Source organism: Populus trichocarpa, chromosome 15 (assembly GCF_000002775.5).
Source record: "Populus trichocarpa isolate Nisqually-1 chromosome 15, P.trichocarpa_v4.1, whole genome shotgun sequence".
Taxonomy (NCBI): domain Eukaryota; kingdom Viridiplantae; phylum Streptophyta; class Magnoliopsida; order Malpighiales; family Salicaceae; genus Populus; species Populus trichocarpa.
This window is the reverse complement of record NC_037299.2, coordinates 14,424,165-14,443,160: the sequence shown is the minus strand read 5'-3', so window position 1 is coordinate 14,443,160 and position 18,996 is coordinate 14,424,165. Positions and strand designations below refer to the sequence as shown.

Sequence of the window (18,996 nt, the reverse complement as noted above, 5' to 3'; positions counted from 1 at the left end):
TTAACTTTTAACTTGGAGAATAAGAAGAGAGTCAACCGAAGTTAACTCGTCAATTTAATATGCAGTCCAAGTTATGAGATTGAGATAACCTTGTAAAAAATATATGAAAAATAAAAAGATGAAAATAAGACAAGTTAAAAAAAAACGATGTTAATTTGAGTTAATTTTTCAAATCCATAATCCGAGATATTAGACTAGAAGCACCCTATCTGAAAAAATAACAAAGCCCGATTCCCAATCAAATTAGATGTTGATGGATTAAATTGGAAAAAAAATTTCAAATACACAAAATGATCTATAACAAAAAACGATATGATCAAAATTAAAATACAAAATGAGTTTTATTTTTTATTGAATGGTAAAATTAAAATAAAGAATTAATTGAACAACATGACCAAAAAAAAAGAATGAGGATCAAAATTTAAATTAATAATAAAAATAATTTTTTGATTGAATGGTGAAATAGAAAAAAAAATCAATTCAACAAAAAGACAAAAAAAAAAAAAGATGAAATTGTAAAACATAATATATGGCAAATTGAGATTGAGGGATGTAATTGAAAATATATAAAACTTCTACAAAAGTGTCAAGAACAAAAATTAAAAATCAAAAGAATAAGAACTGAAATTGAAATACCGACAATATAAAGGATAAGATTATAATTTTTTAAAATAAAAAAAATATCCATCGAAGACAAACCGGACAATCACTGCCGACACGAGCTAAACCAATGCAACAACACTTCCAACACCACAATGAAAGGGCTTTTTTTAAAGCTAAGAGGTGTCGCATGTACATTTTGAAAGGCACGAGCTCCTCCCACACACTCGAAAGTGCACACACCCCTATCCTTTTATTTTATTTTTTATATTTGTTTAAATATCAAATCGCTCCTTACAAGAAAAAGAAAAAAATGAAATACCTTAAAACAAAAATTGCAATCACATTTAATTCATAGCAAGAATGTATGGATGGAAATGGTTCAAGCAATATTAAAAGTATTTTCTTTGCGATGACATTGGAAGAAAAAAAAAAATTCCTGATTAATTTGAAAGCAATGTTTATTTTATAGCACCTAACGTTTTTTTCTTTTTTCTTTTTAATTTTGATTTTGTACTGGAAGCCCATTTTAATTGAAAGTATATGAGTTTCAAAAAACCTATTTCTTCAATCAATTGAAAGTATTCTAAAAAATATGTTTTTTTTCTTTTTTCCTCATGAATTCAGTCTTTTTTTTTTCTTTATTGATTAACTAGTTGCCTTTAAATTAGTTATGTCAATTAAATTATATCAGAATAATTCTTATATGATTCAATTTTAAATTTGAGTTAAACAAAAAAAATTAGATTAAAATGTTTTCTTCTTATTAATTTTACTTGTTTTCTTAATTTTATTATCAAATTTCTATTATTGATTGAACGAGTTTCCTTTAATCATATCATATCAAGTATCAACCATATCAAATCACCAACTCTCAAATATTTTAATTTTAAATATTTTGGGGAGTACGAAACCAAGATTGGACCAACAGGTGCCCTGTTCCCCACCATCTCCACCCACAAAAATGGGAAGCCTACCTTCTGCCACAACTAATCACGTCATTCACCAATTTCTTTTGTCATTTTAAGCCAATCAAATCCCTCCCTCCAAGATTCATAATTACCAACGGTAATAAAAGGGAAGAGTAAGGTTAATTTTTGCAGCATAATCTTTTTTTTCAGTATAATCTTTTTTTAATGAAATCTCGTACAATGAACCATTTAGGTCAAACCTAGCCCTAGTCGGCAGAACAACCTTGAAAATAGAAGAAGCCTATTACGGGTATCTCAAGTGTAACGTAGATGCTGCCATCTTAGAACATGAACAAGCTACAAAGATTGTATTTATTATAGTCGATGGATTTTGATTAGGTTCTGATAAAATTAACAAAGTCATCAATTAACTTGAATTTTTAACACAATAATAATAGATCAATTCCCTTTATTTATTTTTAATATAACCTGACCTAGGCTAGATTCCGGTCCGGTCTGCAACCCGGGTCTATCCTCGTGGAATTATCCATAATCATGAGTTGAAATTTCCATTTCTCCCTCTCTTTTTTTGTCCATCTACTTGTCTTCTTTATCCTCATTTACTGATCAACAACAATTTGGACCAACGCCTTACACAAGAGACTGCCACTCAAATTTTGATTTTTTTTTTTTTTTTTTTGCATGATTTAGGCATGTAGGCCATTAGCCCATCCAACCCTGTCTCTTCTCCTCAATAATGGCTTCCGTATATACTGAAGACTTGACATGTCCATAAATATGCATCAAGACAACACTGCCATGCCCTACTCTTTTCCTCGAGTCCTAAATTATGTCTAGCTATTTAGCCCCCGGCAGACGCTCCTCTCCTCTCTGACCAAAACACATGTTCTATGGAGATAGAAAGGTCCATGCAGTCAATTATGGGGGTGCACATGATTAGCATGTAAGACTCCACTGTTTTTAGAAACAGATAGGACAAATCTAGATACTCGATGCAAAATAAGGGTGGTTTTTTTTTTCAATATAAAAAAATGCTGAAAAAAAGAAGAAGACTGAAGTTACTAGTTGAATTGATAGTTTAAATAATATAATTAGAAAAATATAACAACAACTAGAAAAATAATAACAGAAAAAAATTAAAAGAACCCTTTCTGAGCTAACTTGAATTATAAAACAACTTAATAATAAAAAGTAAAATTAAATAAAAAAAACTCTAGTTAAATTATGATAACTCGAAAACTCTACGACTATAAATATAAGAATAAGATAATCTTATAAAGAAAAGGCACAAGAAAAAAAACTCAAACATCAATTTCTAATATTTTAACTCCATAAAATGAAAAATAAAAAGAAAAAAGAGAAAGCATAATCTCTAGCAAATAAAATAATATCATGAAGCTCAGCCATAAAAAAACTTAATGTTGAAGGATAAAAATGAAAAAAACAACTTTATTTTAAAAAAGTAATGGGAAAAATATGAGTCAATTCGGGTTAACCCGCAAACCCCTTGACCATAAAAATCATGAAATCCTTGAACCAAATTCAACCAAGAAGCTCAATTCACAACCAATTTAATCTCGAATGATGAAATCGTGAAGAAAATATCAATTTGGAAAGCTTGTGAAATGGAAAAGGATAAAAAAAATAGAGATCAAATTTGATAAGAAAAATACTCATGGAAGATAAATATGTAAAATAAATAATAGGGATAACCTAATGGAAAATAAATGCAAAAAAAAGTATGAAGAAAAGTTTCAAATAAATTAAATGTTAAAGGATGAAATTGAAATAATTTAATTTAAAAAAATCTTAAAAAAATCAATTCATGTTAACTTTTGAAACTATGACTCTAGTCCTGGACTCGAGATTAACCCCATAACAACAACAACATCAACAACAAAAATCTTAGTTAACTTGAGGTAATTCGTAAACCCTGTGATAATGGGCACAACATCGGGATAACTCAATAAAAAAAAAGGAAAATAAGGTAGGAAGATCAATTTCAAATAAATTAAATGTTGAATTATGAAATTGAAATAAATTAATTTAGAAAATGACCTAAAAAACAAAAGTTAACTCATGTTAATCTTTAAAACTGTTGACTCTGGTCATGAATCTGAGACTAATTCCATTGAAGGCAAACCATAATAAATAATCAAAGCAAATCTCTTAAGAATAAGGGTAAAAAAAAAACATTAGCTTTTAAAAAGAAAAGAAAAACAAGCAAACTCTTAAACCTGGTTAATCTCTAAAACTCACAACCTGTTAAAATATTTGAATCGGATTCAATCAAGAAGTTTAATTCTCAACCAATTTAATTTTGAAGGATGAAATCGTGAAAAAAATCAATTTAAAAAACTTGCAAAAGAAAAAAAAATAGCAATAAAAAGAGTGAAGATATTTTTTTTAAAATAAAAATAACCTTGAAGGATGAAATAGTGAAGAGAAAAAACCTAAAAAATAATCACAAATAAAATAAATAGCAATCAAAATAATGAGGATTAATTTTGAAAAATAAAAAAATAAAAGGGGTGAAATTGGAAAACAATTATAATTTTATAGCTTATTAAAAATAAAAGAAATATTAATAAAAAGAATATGGATCAAATATGAAAGATTAAAAAATAAAACGGGGTGAAATTCAAAAATATTTATAATTTCATGGCTTTTTAAAAATAAGTAATCAAATGCAAAGGACCAAATATGAAGGGGAAATAAATTGTAGAGGTTGGTCTAATTTTTTAAAGAGTTGGCATGAAATTCGAGGGTGGGGAGAGAAAAAAAATGACCGGTGGCACGAAACCTAATGCGCATTATAGGCACATGTCGCTCCATTGCATTGGGGTGCCGAAACCTTTCAAATACTACCCCGGAAGACAGTGTTTGGTGGCTGGCAGACCCTCGCGTGCCACTCGAACGATGCGGGGGCCGTCCCACTCGAACGATGCGGGGGCCGTCCCACATGCCAACATGTTTTTTTAATTATATTTAATAAATATAATTTACAACAATGGTTATGAGCTATAAAATTTAGATATTCATAGACTATCCATTGAGTTTTGAGTATCTATTATCTACTATTATTTATTAATCAATAAAAAATAAAATAGTTAATATATATTCGAAGCGTGTATATGTATATTAAATGATAAAAATTATTCATATATATATGTGTGTGTGTGTGTGTGTGTGTGTTTTATGTCAATATCAAGGTATGCATATATCATATTATATTAAAAAAAATCTAAATATTTTACACACACACACACACACACACACACACATATATATATCCATCAGGTCCAAAAAACATTCATCCATTCGGGTTGGGTCGGTATCCACCAAATTCAGATTAAATTGTCATCCCTACTCCTAATACCTAATTCAAAGATTTTTTTTGTTCAAGAGAGGTTTCATTATTACACTATTTCAATTAATAATAATTTATATCTAGAGCTACGGTAATTTCTCCTTCACCTTTAGTTTTTTTTTTTATATATACTATAGATGAATTCATTTATACTGTTATTAAATTCAATCTAATTCAGTTTGTGAATCCACCTCAACCCTAACCAAATATCAAATAAAAAATTAATATGAAACTGATCATTTTTACTTCAACTTGATGGATTAATGTATGAACCAATCAAAATACTGATTGATTTTTTTAAAATATTTTTTTTTCAAATCAATATTAATTTGACTTTATTGAAAAATAAAATGACATGGTTGTAATTGATGCATGTCAACTTGGGTCTTGGATCGAGACGTGTTTAACTACTATGTCAGGATATCAATTTTATTTCCCCCCCCCCTCTCTCTCTCTACACACACACACAAACACAATGATGCCATAATAAAATAGATCTTTTATATAATAATGTGTATGGTTTGATAAAGCTCATGTTATACTTTTATCCAACATAAATTTGTGGAAAGTCTTATGTTACCATAATCATATCCTACTCACTCAAATATATGATATAGTGTATAGAGCATAGACACACACACACAGATATATATATATATATATATATATATATATATATATATATATATATATATATATATATATAGCTAGGTTCATAGATATAGATTATAGTGATTTGGGCCTAGAAGCTGGACCACTTTGAATTTGAAAAGGGGTGGGTTCTCTCCCTCTTCTTTTTCTATGTAGAATCTCAGAGATTCTCTATATAGATTTTAGAGTTAGTGGTGTCGTCAGGAATATGATGAAGGGGAATCTGCCAAGTTTTGCGCAAAAACTGAATCTGAAGATCATGCCATGACCTCATCCCTTGTCCACTATTTTATTGCGTGAGGGGAAAGAACTGTAATATTTTGCAGCAATTTAAAAAAAAAAAAAATTCATTTCATTAAGTTTATCTCTGCATCATCTTCCTGTCAGCGGTTAAAATTTATTATATATATATATATATATATATATATAGAGAGAGAGAGAGAGAGAGAGAGAGAGAGACTAGGCGTGGATAAATTAAATTAATTACTATACTAATACTTAACTATTTAATAATTAAACTAACACTTACCTTCTACCTTCTACTTATCAACCAAAACGATTTTGTTTTAAATTTTTTAAGTTAAAATAATATATATTTTTAAATCTTTTAAAAAAGCAATCCAAATATTAATTGGGTTATTTTTTTAAACCCAGCCTGAGTTAGAGATGAGTCAATTAAATCTTGTGTTAATCTATCAAGACAAATCGAGTTTAATAATTATATATAATTATATTGATTAATTGCAATAGCAAATTTTGTTGCGATTATTGAAAATTGATATAGAGCCAGTTTATTATTAACAAATGAAACCTTAATTAATTATAACGCAGCCTGAACAAGGTTTGCCAGTCTATAAGAAAATTAAAAACATACATTACAAAAAAAATTGTTTTTTAATTTGTTCAAGATTTAATGAATTTTGAGATGCACAATGAAGGATGATTCTCCTCCACTCTAAATTAAGATCCTAGAGCTAAAATTCCAAGTTATAAATGTTGGGTTCTCACTGGAGGATATATTAAAAAAAAATTAATTAAGAAGTTAATTTAATTAAAAAAACTTTTTTTATTAAAAAGTTATTGCTCTAAAAGATAAATAATGATCCTCATCAAGGAAAAAAAGGTAGAAATTAGTATAATTTTATTTGTTTGCAGTATTTGGCAGGAACTTTAGTTGTCCTCAGCAATCAAAGCAATGAATATTCCACCGTGGGAAATTATAAATCTCCCATCTAATCAATGGAGGAATACTCCACAGAACTTTCAAGTTACGAATCCTTTTATTTCACACTGTAAAATCAATTGCAGGTTTCCCATAGCAAAGTAGACATATAAAGCCTTTGTCACCATCAGCATTATTGGCCTCATTGAATAGACGTGGACATCAATGGATCCCTTCCCTGAAAACAGTGCCCAATAGGCACAAAAATTTCAGAGACTTAGGTCACATACCTTGAAGAAGAAAGCAATGGGTGCTGCTATAAGCAAACAAAAAATGATCTACAGGGCACAAGCCTGCTGTCAACAGCTCCAACATTATTTAAGAGACCATTGGTCAACCATAACAGTTTATCATCGATTACCCTCTCTCTCTCTCTCTCTCTCTCTCTCTCTCTCAGATCCCATCATCATTACTGATTGAAAACCATAATTATACAGCTTCGTATGATAGCAGCCCACATGCAAATTCAATTTGAATTTTTTAAAACATCTACGCACACGCGTATATGTATATGTATGTGTTTGAATTTTCAGGCTTCAATATCTATGTTCGCCACTTGTGATTGCTCTCCTGCGAAGCATGGAGATGGATACAGGATATTGATAAGACATGGTATAAATACGATGATATGGTAAGTTTAAAAAATTCAGGATATGTTTGGTTTTTTTTTTTTATATATATAATACAAGAAGTTATTGCAAAGGTAAATAAAAAATTAAGTATTGAGAACTAATAGAATGAATTGTGTGCAAAAATAGATGAAAGAATAATTAGAATTCATGTTTTTTTTTATATATTTCTTTCTTTATTATTATAAATAAAATTTGGGTATTTAAAAAATAATTTATATAAAAAAATTATGCTTATTTTTTCACTCCAAATAACTCTTACATAAAAATATGATTGTATCATCAAATATTATAATATTAATTATGTTAACCTCATTGCTTTAAAAACTTAGATATTAAAAATAATTAATTAAAAAAATGTTGAAGTAAGGTCATGTATAGTTAAAAAAAATTAACTCATAAAACTTAAAACTACGTTTGAGTCTTTTTTTTAAAAAAAAAAAGTTATAAATTTAACATAAAAAATATCCCTTATCCTCCATATGTATCTTAACAATATCCTCCACATATATCCTGTCATATTCCTCCCATATCTAAAATTAAATTTATTATTTAATTATGTTTTTTTTACCGTATCTCCACAAATTTTATATGTATCGTGCCATATCTAGCATGTATCCGAATCTAATACATGCCTGACAAAGATATATAAACGTTTTTGGAGTATTTGTGCTTCCTAATTGCCCTCCTACATATTATTATTATCATTATTATTTTTTTGATATATATGAAAGGAAATGTTAAAAAATTAATTTCAATTATCACGTAAATAGTTCAAGATTTACTGCTGAAATAAAAAAAAATAATTGAAAGGAAAATGATGACGGCCAGTGAGTGTGATCAGTAGCGATTCTGCATCATGGGAAAGGAGACTTGGTTGTTGCCTTGTTGGTAGGAAGTGACACCCTATACAGTCAACCAGCCATCACTGCCTGATCTGACCTGACCTGACCTTCTCTTCTTGGGATAAAAGAAAACCCTTGAAGTATAAAATACTATGGGAAAATACCAGTTGGGGTCTCTGTCTCGAGGCCTGTCACAGCTCCCAGGTTGGTGATGACAGGGGATATATTTCAACAAAAACTTCATAGATTTATCACGTAAATGATTTATTCAAGTTTTAAACTATCTACATAGATGAGGAGGCTAGAATATAATTGATATCTGGATCCACTTTATCAACCAATCAAATAATTTCAATTCACATAAATGTAATAATTTCTTAGTACCATGTAGTGTTCTTGATGATATATGGCAGCATCGCAATGCATATTTCTTCAATTCTAAGCATGGCTAAACTTGAAAGCCTGTAGGCACGTAGGATTTGATTCAAGTCTCACCCACAACAAGACATGCTCACTCAAATTATTGAATTTAGTTTGAACTTTTCAATTGAAGTTTTTCCTAATTTTATATAAAAAAACTAGAAAAAAAAACAAATTTATGACTATTCTCTATTCATACCATTGAAGTTGAACAATCATATTTTAGTTTCGCTATATAATGAAACAAATTGCATTCCATTATCGTACAAAAATATAAAATTTATTATAGAAATAATTAATGAGTCTCATATTTTTTTTTAAATACAATTTACAATGTAGTTAATATATAGCAATCACAACTTTAAAGAGGCTTTAAAGTTCACGCACACGTAAATATGAATGTCTCGGGTCCATGCAAGACCATCTTTTTAAGTGATTGCTTTTTTCACTTTTCTGCACTTTTACAAACTCAAACTTCCATGAAATCCGATCCAAATCTATCTTAAAAAGTGAATATAGTTACGTTACAAGTTTTCAATTTCGTTTCTTTTCTTGGATTTTTTTTTTAAAATGACACTTTTTGTGTAAAGTTTTGAAAAAATTACACGTGATTAGAAATTTTTTAAAGAAATAACATATTTTGAATATACAACAATTCTTAATATCAGTTTTGAACACAACTACTATTTAAAAATAACAATTATTTAGTTAGAAAGTCGGAATTTATGCAAATTAATTTCATATATACAAAAATTAACTTAAAATTTTATGGAGATTCAATAGTCAAGAAATAAGATTCAAGATTTAATAGCAAAAAAGAAAAGAAAAGAAAGAATATAAGTTGATGGGGCAAAAGAAAGAAAAATGAGGAAACAAAAAGAATGGAAAGAAATAATAGGTCACCAAGAACACACCGATGCTTTGTTCTTGACACACCTAATACCGTTATAAAATTCATGATAGGACAACTCTAACCATATCTTGGAACATCGCTAAATGATCCCAACTTCAAATTAATCTCAAATAAAACTCTTAACTGATTATGACTTTATTTATTGGTTTTTCAATTTGTTGTTTGTCTAGTCGATGTATTTCTAACAGTATCGAGTGTATAAAAAACAAAGCCCTAATGTATTTCTAAATAATTATTTTTTCTTTCCTTTCTTTTTTTCCCTGCATTTCTCTCTCATACTCCATCAATTTTTCTCATTTCTCTTTCTTGCAATATTTAATCTCATATCTTTGTTTTGGATTTTCATTAGATTTTAGATTTACTTTTCTATATAATGCATCATTTTGGTTTCTAACTAAACAACCTACAAAATTGATATTCAAGAATATTATTGTGTTCAAATTGTGATATTTTTCTAAAACTTTTCTCGCGTATATTATTATACCAAAACTTTTACCAATCTGTGTTAGAATGGTAAATCTCTTTTCATGGTCTCTCTTCAAATTTTCTGGTTCATCAATTATAGTAGTAGTCATTTCTCTTTGCCTCCTTAATTATTTCTTCTATATAATCCCATCATAATTATGACTGTTCCTTTTCTCATGAAATATCTTAAAAATGTATATTTGAAGTAAAAATAAACTTGAAACATTAGTACATTAATAACAATCCAATTATAATAGCTTGTATGTTTGCAATGTAGGCATCAAATGATACATTATTACACGAGAAAATCGAGATTACATTACAAGAATCTGTTATACTAAATTTTTCGAAATTACATTCAAATATCGATTTGAAGTAACAAAGAATATTAACGATAGAGCTAAACAATCAGACATTTTTAACCCACATATGTGGAATAATCTTGTCCTATATATAGAATTTCACACAATAGTTACACTAAATGTTTTTATGGTGCTATTTCATGGATCTATTTTAAAGAGAAAGATAAATTGATGATGAAAAAAAATCTGATATTCATAAAAAATAATATTTTTTATTTTTCCCTCTCTTTTAAAAATAAATACGAATAGTTACAAAGTTAGCATCATAAAATTTCTTTTACCACCACCACATAATTTAGTTAACAACATGGGCAAAATTTTCCTTGCTCGTAACATGTAGTCAAGATCAACATTAATTGGGGGTGGGGGTTATAAACATGGCTCGAGTCAAACACCAAAGAGTTGCTGGTTTTCAATTTCAGTGGACTGTGGACTCATCTCCAAAAAGATAGTAAAAACAAAAGGAGGGTAAAAAGGCAAGAAGCAATAGATCACTAAGAGTGAAAGAAACTTAATAATCATGCACATCATGATGATCCATCTGACGACAATCTGAATAAATACAGAGCTGACTACAAAAACCGTAACTGGATCACTACTAAGAACCCATCCTTTTTGAGATTAAAAAGAACGACAACAAATAAAGAAAAAAAAGGTGATACACTATACACTATATATACTTTTACAAAGCTAGATGGAGGGAGGGAGGGAGAGAGAGAGGGGAATGGATTCCTCTGTCAATAGTTGTTTTCTTTTAAGACCCAATGAGATAGCAAGGGTGTTGTTGTCGGAGAAAGAGTTTATATCTCCACGTGTAGACCTCAAACCTCTTCTTTACAAGTCCCAATCTTGAGTTTGGACACCCAACATTATCACCCCTTAACACATAGCATCTCCTCACGTGAATAACCCATGTGATCCTTCTGCTCTCTTGTCTCTCTTCCATGACTAGAGCAACCCCGACTGCTCTAGTCAAATGTATACGTTATGGTTATGCCGCCACTTCAATGTCTATAAAAAATCCAAGCCGTTTCATGTATTAATGTTTCCACAATCTCATTCTCTATTTCCATCACAATCCCTTCTCCTTCTTCTCCAAATGCAATCTCACTTTGCTCCTTCATCAACTGGGGCAGATCTTTGTCTATTAACCCATCAATGTCTTCGAGGTCATGACAGTCAGCGCAAGGGAAGCTCCTAAGCTTTGTACATAACATGTGAACCAAATGCGACCCATTCATGTGACTAAGGAGAAAATTCCGAGTACATAAGCCAAATCTAGTACTACTACTCCAAGGTTTCACGTTGATGTATGGACGTAAGATGTCGACCAAAATTTCGTCAACAAGATTGAACAATAATTTTCGATTGCATCGACGGTCCATGGCTTGACGAGCTTGGCAGGTGGTAGTAGAGGCTGGTGTGGTAAAATGTTCTAGGTAGTAAAAAGTTGAAGGGTCCAGAGGATGAGACGGAGAAAACCACCTAGTAAAAGACACTGGGGTATCTTTGTCTATGCCAGTACGTTTTAGTATTCTACTAATGTACTCATATTCTTCTTGTGCGGCTCCATCTCCGGTGGTGATGATATTGGTGGCGACACCGTTATGAGACCTATCATCATTGTTATTTTCTCGGGCATCGAGCCTACGCGTCGCTTGTGGTTGTTTGTACGACTGGCTCGAACAACTAGATAACTGTGAGCACCATTTCGATTCTTGAGCAGCATTTGATACCTATAACGCATGCAAGGAAAGAGAAAAAAATTATTTTCATTTCATTTCTTTAAGCAAAATATGAATAATATTATGACTAATCTGGGAAAAAAATGAAGGGAAAGTAGTCACGCTGTACCTGTTTTTGAGGGATTTTTGTAGCAGGAGGAGTAGGGTCTTTCTTGACAGGAAGGAGAGTTGGGAGAGAGATGTTAAGGTCATTTGATAATGGGGTTTTCTTGCATTTCTTGTCAGTAATATTGGTTTCTCTAGCTGATGTTGAACTGACAAATGGCTCTTCTTGCTTGGTTCTGATAATATGTGATGTTTTTAGAGGTTTCTTGACGAATCTTGGTGGTGGTGGACCAAATTTTTCTTCAGTCACTTTGTTGCACTTCTTGAAAGGTCTCTGCTGGTGCTGGTGTTGATCCTGCAGGACCTTAGGCAAATCTGGCTTTGTTGAAGGTTTGGTACTTTGTGACAGAAGTGATGGGGGTTTTTGAGAATTAGAAATATTATTGTGGTCCTTGCAAGGTAGAGTTGTGATTGGCTTGTTTTTGGGTTCCAAGAATTTCAGTCTTGGTGAGATAGAAGTTGTGTTCACAGAATGCTTGCCTGAACTATTACCTGAAGCACCAACCGTTTTGGTGGTACTTGGAGCTTTGGAGAGAGTTTTCTTGGACTTGTATTGGCTAACAAGCTCAAGCTCTTGATCTCTTCTTCTTGTTTGCTCTCTATTTATTACTGTGTTTGTAATATCCAAGCCAGCTTTCCTGCTTACACTTTCTTTAACTTGCTTCACAATTTGCCTTGCAAAGTGGCCTGGACTTCTATTCTCATCTTCAACTTTCAGCTCTTTTCTTTTCAAAGATGAGAAACGAGGGAGAACTAAGTTTTCACCTGCATTTTCTTTGTTGATTTGAAGTGACAAACGGTGTTCTACATCTGATCTTCTAGCTGATGATATTCTTGGTGTCTCAGGCAAAGAACGAGTGCCTGAAAAATCATGGTCCAAAGTACAACTTCGGGGGCTACTTCTTTTGCTACGGTGAGGTGGTTGTTGAGGTCTGCAATGGTGGTACTGAAAATGGGATTTTGGTGGAAGGTTTGGTGTGCCAAGAGTTGATGAAGAAGAGTGGCTTGGTGAGTAGGTAAGATGATCAGGAAGAAGATCAAGACCCATAAGTCTAGCTACCAAATTTGGTGTCTTGGTCCCCGGTGAAGAGCTGATTTCTGATGAAGATGAATCATTTGGAACTCCTTTTGTTCTGATTTGAATGCCCATCTGGATCAATTTTTTCAAAAAGAAAAGCACAAGATCATCACTAACTTCACTAAATCAAGAATCTTAGAAAAAGAAAATGGTGATGAAAAGCCCTAAAGAAAGAAAGTCTTTGAAAAAGAAATACGAGAGGTAGCTATAGCTAGATGACATGGTACTAAAACTTACAGGGATATACAAATTTTCATCTTTTGATGATGGCAATGAAGGCTCCTCCTCTTCCAATTCCAAGCTATTCCTTGGTGCTTCAAAACCTAAATTAAAACAAAACCCCATTACTCAAAGTTTCTACAAAAAAAAGAAAAGAAAAAGAGACGGGGAAAAGTAGAAGGAGCTACCTTTAGGTATAGGAGGATCCTCAAGAGGAAGGAAAGAGTTGGGCTGAAGTAAATTAGAAGACTGTTGTTCATGGTTTAAAGGAAACTGAAACTGATGATGGAAATCAAACAACTGGAAAACAGCACACATGCAACCAGTAGGTAAATTAGCACTATCTTTCTCTCCTTCTCTTCCACCTTCACCACCACCACCACCACCTTTCTTGGAGGTTTTTCCACCACCCCAGTAATACCATTCCTTTCCCATGTCTAGTAAGAGTTTCTATCTTTTGCCTTCGCTTTGAATTTACACAAGAAACAGAGATATTGTTTGGTAAAAAAGAAAAAGAAAATGAGTGTGATGGTGACAAGAATTAGCAGTAGGAGTTATAGATGAGAGAGAGAGGGAGAGAGAGGGAGGAGCTTGAACAGGTTGGAGGAAGCAAATTGATGAAGAAGCGGAAAGACCGGATCCATGAAGCATATAAATCAAGTCCAACAACAATAGTTGATTTTAGGTTAATTGTATGTCCAGTCCCTCTACATTTGACATTTGTTTACTATGGTCCTTTCACCTCCTTTTTGTACTTCATGATCATTGAGAAATAAGAATGTTGGTGTCTCCATTATATATGGTGTTTGTTTTTCTCTCCCTCAACTAGTTTAAGAAACATGAAATAATTTTGAAGGCTATAATGTTAGGAACTTTATAGAATGTTTTATTTCTGTAGTTGAATTTATTTTTTAAAATGTTTTTCAAATTGTTTTATTTCAAAAAACATTAAATTAATACCTTTTGATATATTGATATAAAAAATTAAAAAAATTAATTTAATGTATTTTAATTCAAAAACACTCTGCATCAAACATTTCACAAAATAAAATATATGTTTTACAATTATACAAGATTTTACCTAGACACACTAATAAAGAGTTGAGTATACAATTTCTTAATAACATGTATAAAAAATATTTGTTTATGTATTTAAAGTTTAAATGCTCGTGTTCTGAAAATCTTTGAACTAATCATATAGAGTGAAGGTATTTTTTTTAGTCTGGTTTTTCTTGTCAAGACACATGCTTTCTAAACAAATGGGAAAATAGCATAGTTACTCATACAAGGACCATAATGCTAATAGTTGTAAAGTACAGGGATGAACGTGACGAAATATAGGACAACCCTTTTTGATTTGATTTTTGACTGAGGAATTAAGAGAGCAACAATATGGTGGGTTCGTGGGTTTCGAAATGTGTGTGTGTGTATTTTTTTTCCAGACTAGTTTATCTCCTTTCTTAACACTCGGTCCCATGTTTTACCAGACCAACTCTGCCTTCTCTCTCTCTCTCTCTCCCCCTCTCGCTTTCTCCCCTTGGGAATTGAGTTTTGTTAAAGGATGACGATATGACCACGCACCTCTCTCTCTCCAGTCTCCATCTCTCTATCTCTCACTATCTCTTTCTGTCTCTGAGGAGCTCTGTTTACAATGTGATTCCCATTACAGTAACCCCTGAGGTTTTAAATACTCCATACAAGGTGGTTTCTTGGGGATCTGCAAAATGACTCTTCAGTTTCATATAATGACGTTTTATCTTGCAATTGATTTTATTTTGAAACCAAAAGCAGTAACGAATATTTACCTATACCTAATCCAGTATACTACTTGTACATTTAAAACTGATTTTTTAAAAAATTAACTTAATTAAACTCGAATATTGTCAGTTCAACTCAAAACATTTTTTTAAAAAAATATTTTTATTTAAAATGAAAAAGGACAATGTTTTATGATGGATCTAAAATGACATGCCGATCCACCTACAAATCCTTATCCACACATTACTATGCCTACGATTACACGGGCAATAAGCCTCGTAAAATACAACGTACGTGCCAATTAGTTTGCAAGTTAAACGGAACCCTTATATGTTTTTGTCAAATTGTAGTTATTACCTATGTGTTGAAAATCTGGAGGAAAATCATGGTAAGAAGTAAACTTTGTGGATGGCATTTGTAATTTTATAATTGTTTCAAGAGTCTGGCTACATTAATGATCATAGTTAGGCTAGATCATTTCAATCCCTTTTCTTAACTTGGGAGGGCTAAGGGGAGCCTGATCTTGGCCCAACTCTGCTGTTTCTTCAAAAAAATTAATGATCAGAGATTAATTAATTATGCTCTAGGTGTGTGGATTAGCAAGAATTTAGGATCAAACAACATTCCTACCACCTAGTTTAGTACTAACTACTTACTACAAGCTTTGAAACTTCTGCCTAGCTAGAGTTCCATTACCCCTGTACTCTCGTCAACAGTGCAGCATAGGCATGCCTTGTGAACTATGCTGTCCCAGAAAGACAGGGATCATTTTGCACATTTTTGTGTGTAAGACACCGCAATTAGGTTCAACATAGTACAAGACATTCTTCACTAAAAGTTACACAGTTGTAAAGAAAAACATTGAGGGATAAGAATGCTAAAATGTATGCATAAATGATAGGATTAAACCTCCATCTACGATGTTGTTGATTATAACTTCAAAACAATGCGTTTGAGCACGTAGTGGGGGACCAAAATTGATACACAATTTGCCCATCATGTGAATTGGAAGGCTGTTTCCTAGACATAATGGCCATGCCATTTGATCAGGGCCCTCTCTCTATATAGGAACTGTTCGATAATATCCTACTTCACTGAGATTAGGGTTTGTCCATTTGCAGCTTACAGACCCTAGCTAGCTCAATCCAAAAGGCTACACAGGACCACAAAATTATATGCCTTCAAATTATTTATATTCTTTCCTTGATGTGTCACTACTACTCACTAGCTTGATATTGTACATGTCCTGGCTAGCAAGGGAAATCAATTACAACTAATATATCCTTTATATTGAAGGGGTGAGAAAGAATCAATGAAACAGGAGACTTCTATTTTCACGAAAAATGCCAACAAATAATTGCTTTTGCTTTGCAGACAAGCGCCTACAGCTAGAGGACAATTTTTCCAATTTGTTTCTTACTTGTATGTATATTTGTTGAGCTGCAACCATGGATTTGTTCCTTATACCTAACAGGAAACAAGAAATAAAATAAAATGTTATGATGATAGGTTGCTAGCTGTGTTTTTGGAGACACTCAAATTCATTTGAATTATTCTCTTCCCTCCAACCAAGAGGTCTCATTGAACCACAACAAGTTTTGGATTGATTAACGTACAATTAACATATCATTATTGTTAATTTTAGGTGTTTAATTGATAAACTTCTCACATGTAATTCAAAAGAGATGATAATTTACCTAGGTTAATTAACAAAATCATTTAGCATCTTCCAAAATAAATAAAAACTACATCTTCTGATAAAAAAATTATTTATTTAAATAGCATTTAGTTATTGTAAATTTGTAATAATATAAAAAAACATAGATAATAGAGATAGAAATGATATGTCTTCATGTGCCTCTGTTTTAAAAGCGCAAAGATTTATTTTAGAATTGTTTCAGAAACAAATTTATTTTATATTTTTATATTTTTCAATTTAATAAAATATGTTTTTACCCCTTTTATATCTATTTTTTTATCTTGGAATATTAAGCCAACGCAACCTTAATTTAGCTAGTAATAAAAAATCCAAAAGAAACGAGAACTGTTGCCTTCATGTAATCTAAGGTCCGATGAAACTTCTTGACAAGCCAAATTCATAAATATAAAGGAAGTTTTACTTGGAGCCGTGGTATAAAGGATCAACAATAGGCAAAGATGACACATTGTTTTTGAAATTAAGACTTTCGCATTGATGACAAATAATTATTACTCAAGAACATAGCCGAATCATGTCATGTCAAGCACTAAGATTTGCTATTCCACAAATCAATGCAAGAACAGAAGCATTTACATACAAACAGTTGCATGGTGCCTTACCGAAAAAATAAAATAAAAAAAAAGTCTAGCAGTGTGAGGACCATAACCTCTCAATGAGGCCAATGTTCAACGTATTTATTTTACTTCGTTTATTTGACAGAAAGTGAGTGATTAATAGAGGTAGGCAAGTCATCCATGTTGGACTGATGGTGTGGATTTCTGCCCTCTTGCAGAATTTTACGTGTTAATGGCGGAAATTAGGCTGCCAGCAGAGATTTTGAATGGAAAACACGACGGCCCTAGCCGCTGTCACTTCTTGATCCACCATTTGTTGTCTACATAATTCCAATACATCTCTGCAGAGTTTTAGTCCTTGAATGGTCGAATGCTCTAAGTATTTAGAGACCCACCAATATTTCCTTGTTCACGGGACCAGTTTTTTGAATAGAAGGGAAGAGAATGGCTTGTGAAACTAGCCTTCCTTTATTTTGGAGGGTTAGTGCCTGGGGCAAACCTTAGTTTTTGAAAACATAAACAACAGAAGATGGCTTTTGGCTTTTAATCATTTAATCAAATATACACAGAGCAGAAGAATTCAATAACTTTGTTATTAGGAGTCAGATGGCAGAGTAAGTTTGGTGTAATTAATTAGATGTAGGCTTAAATGCCAAACCAGAAATCACCTGCCTTTATGGGCACTACATGATATATTGAAATTCAAATTTCATGCAGCTTCCACCAACTCTTACTACTAGTTACTAACTATACAAGAGCAGACGTTTCCTTGCGGGTCCATATTTTTTAGTTTTTTTAGTGTAAAAAAAATATTTAGATGATGTAAGTACAAATAAATTACTCTGGTTATAGTCATAATTGAATTTAATAAGTTAGTTTTAATTAGGAGAATTTATTTTATTTTTTAATTTAAAATAAATAAAGAGATTTAAAAAAAAACCACAAGAACTTGAAAAAAAACGAAGTATATATATGAAAAGAAAAAGAGACAAAAAAATCGGCTCAAGTCAACTCAAGGTAATGTGATAGACATATAATCTGGATAATAAGGATCCAAATCGCAAAACCCATGGCCTAAATTATAAGATTGAGATAATCTGATAAAAATTAAAAAAAAACTAATGTCAAATAATGAAATTGAAAAAATAAAATAAGAGAAAAAGGACATCGACATGCATTAACTTTTCAAACCCATGAACGAGGTTATTACATTGGAAACATCATACATGAAAAAATAATAAAGTCCAATTCCTAACAAATCAAATGTCGAAGGATACAATCAGGAAAATAAATCAATTACACAAAAGAATCTAAAATAAAAAAAACCAGCAATTAAAAAGAAAGAAAGGCTGGCCAACGATAAATCTCTTCACCACTGTTGATAGTGACACAACGACCCATCCAATGA

General features: G+C 31.5%; 1 protein-coding gene across 1 annotated transcript; it reads right to left on the bottom strand.

The window, feature by feature from the left end:
- Window positions 1–10,898: 10,898 nt before the first annotated feature.
- Window positions 10,899–14,179, bottom strand: LOC7454464 (uncharacterized). Its single transcript, XM_002321836.3, has 4 exons — window positions 13,745–14,179; window positions 13,575–13,660; window positions 12,264–13,409; window positions 10,899–12,145 (listed from the first exon to the last, which is right to left on the bottom strand). Exons 1-4 carry the CDS (start codon window positions 13,989–13,991, stop codon window positions 11,414–11,416), a joined length of 2,211 nt encoding a protein of 736 aa, XP_002321872.1. The 5' UTR covers window positions 13,992–14,179; the 3' UTR covers window positions 10,899–11,413.
- Between the last annotated feature and the right edge of the window lie 4,817 nt (window positions 14,180–18,996).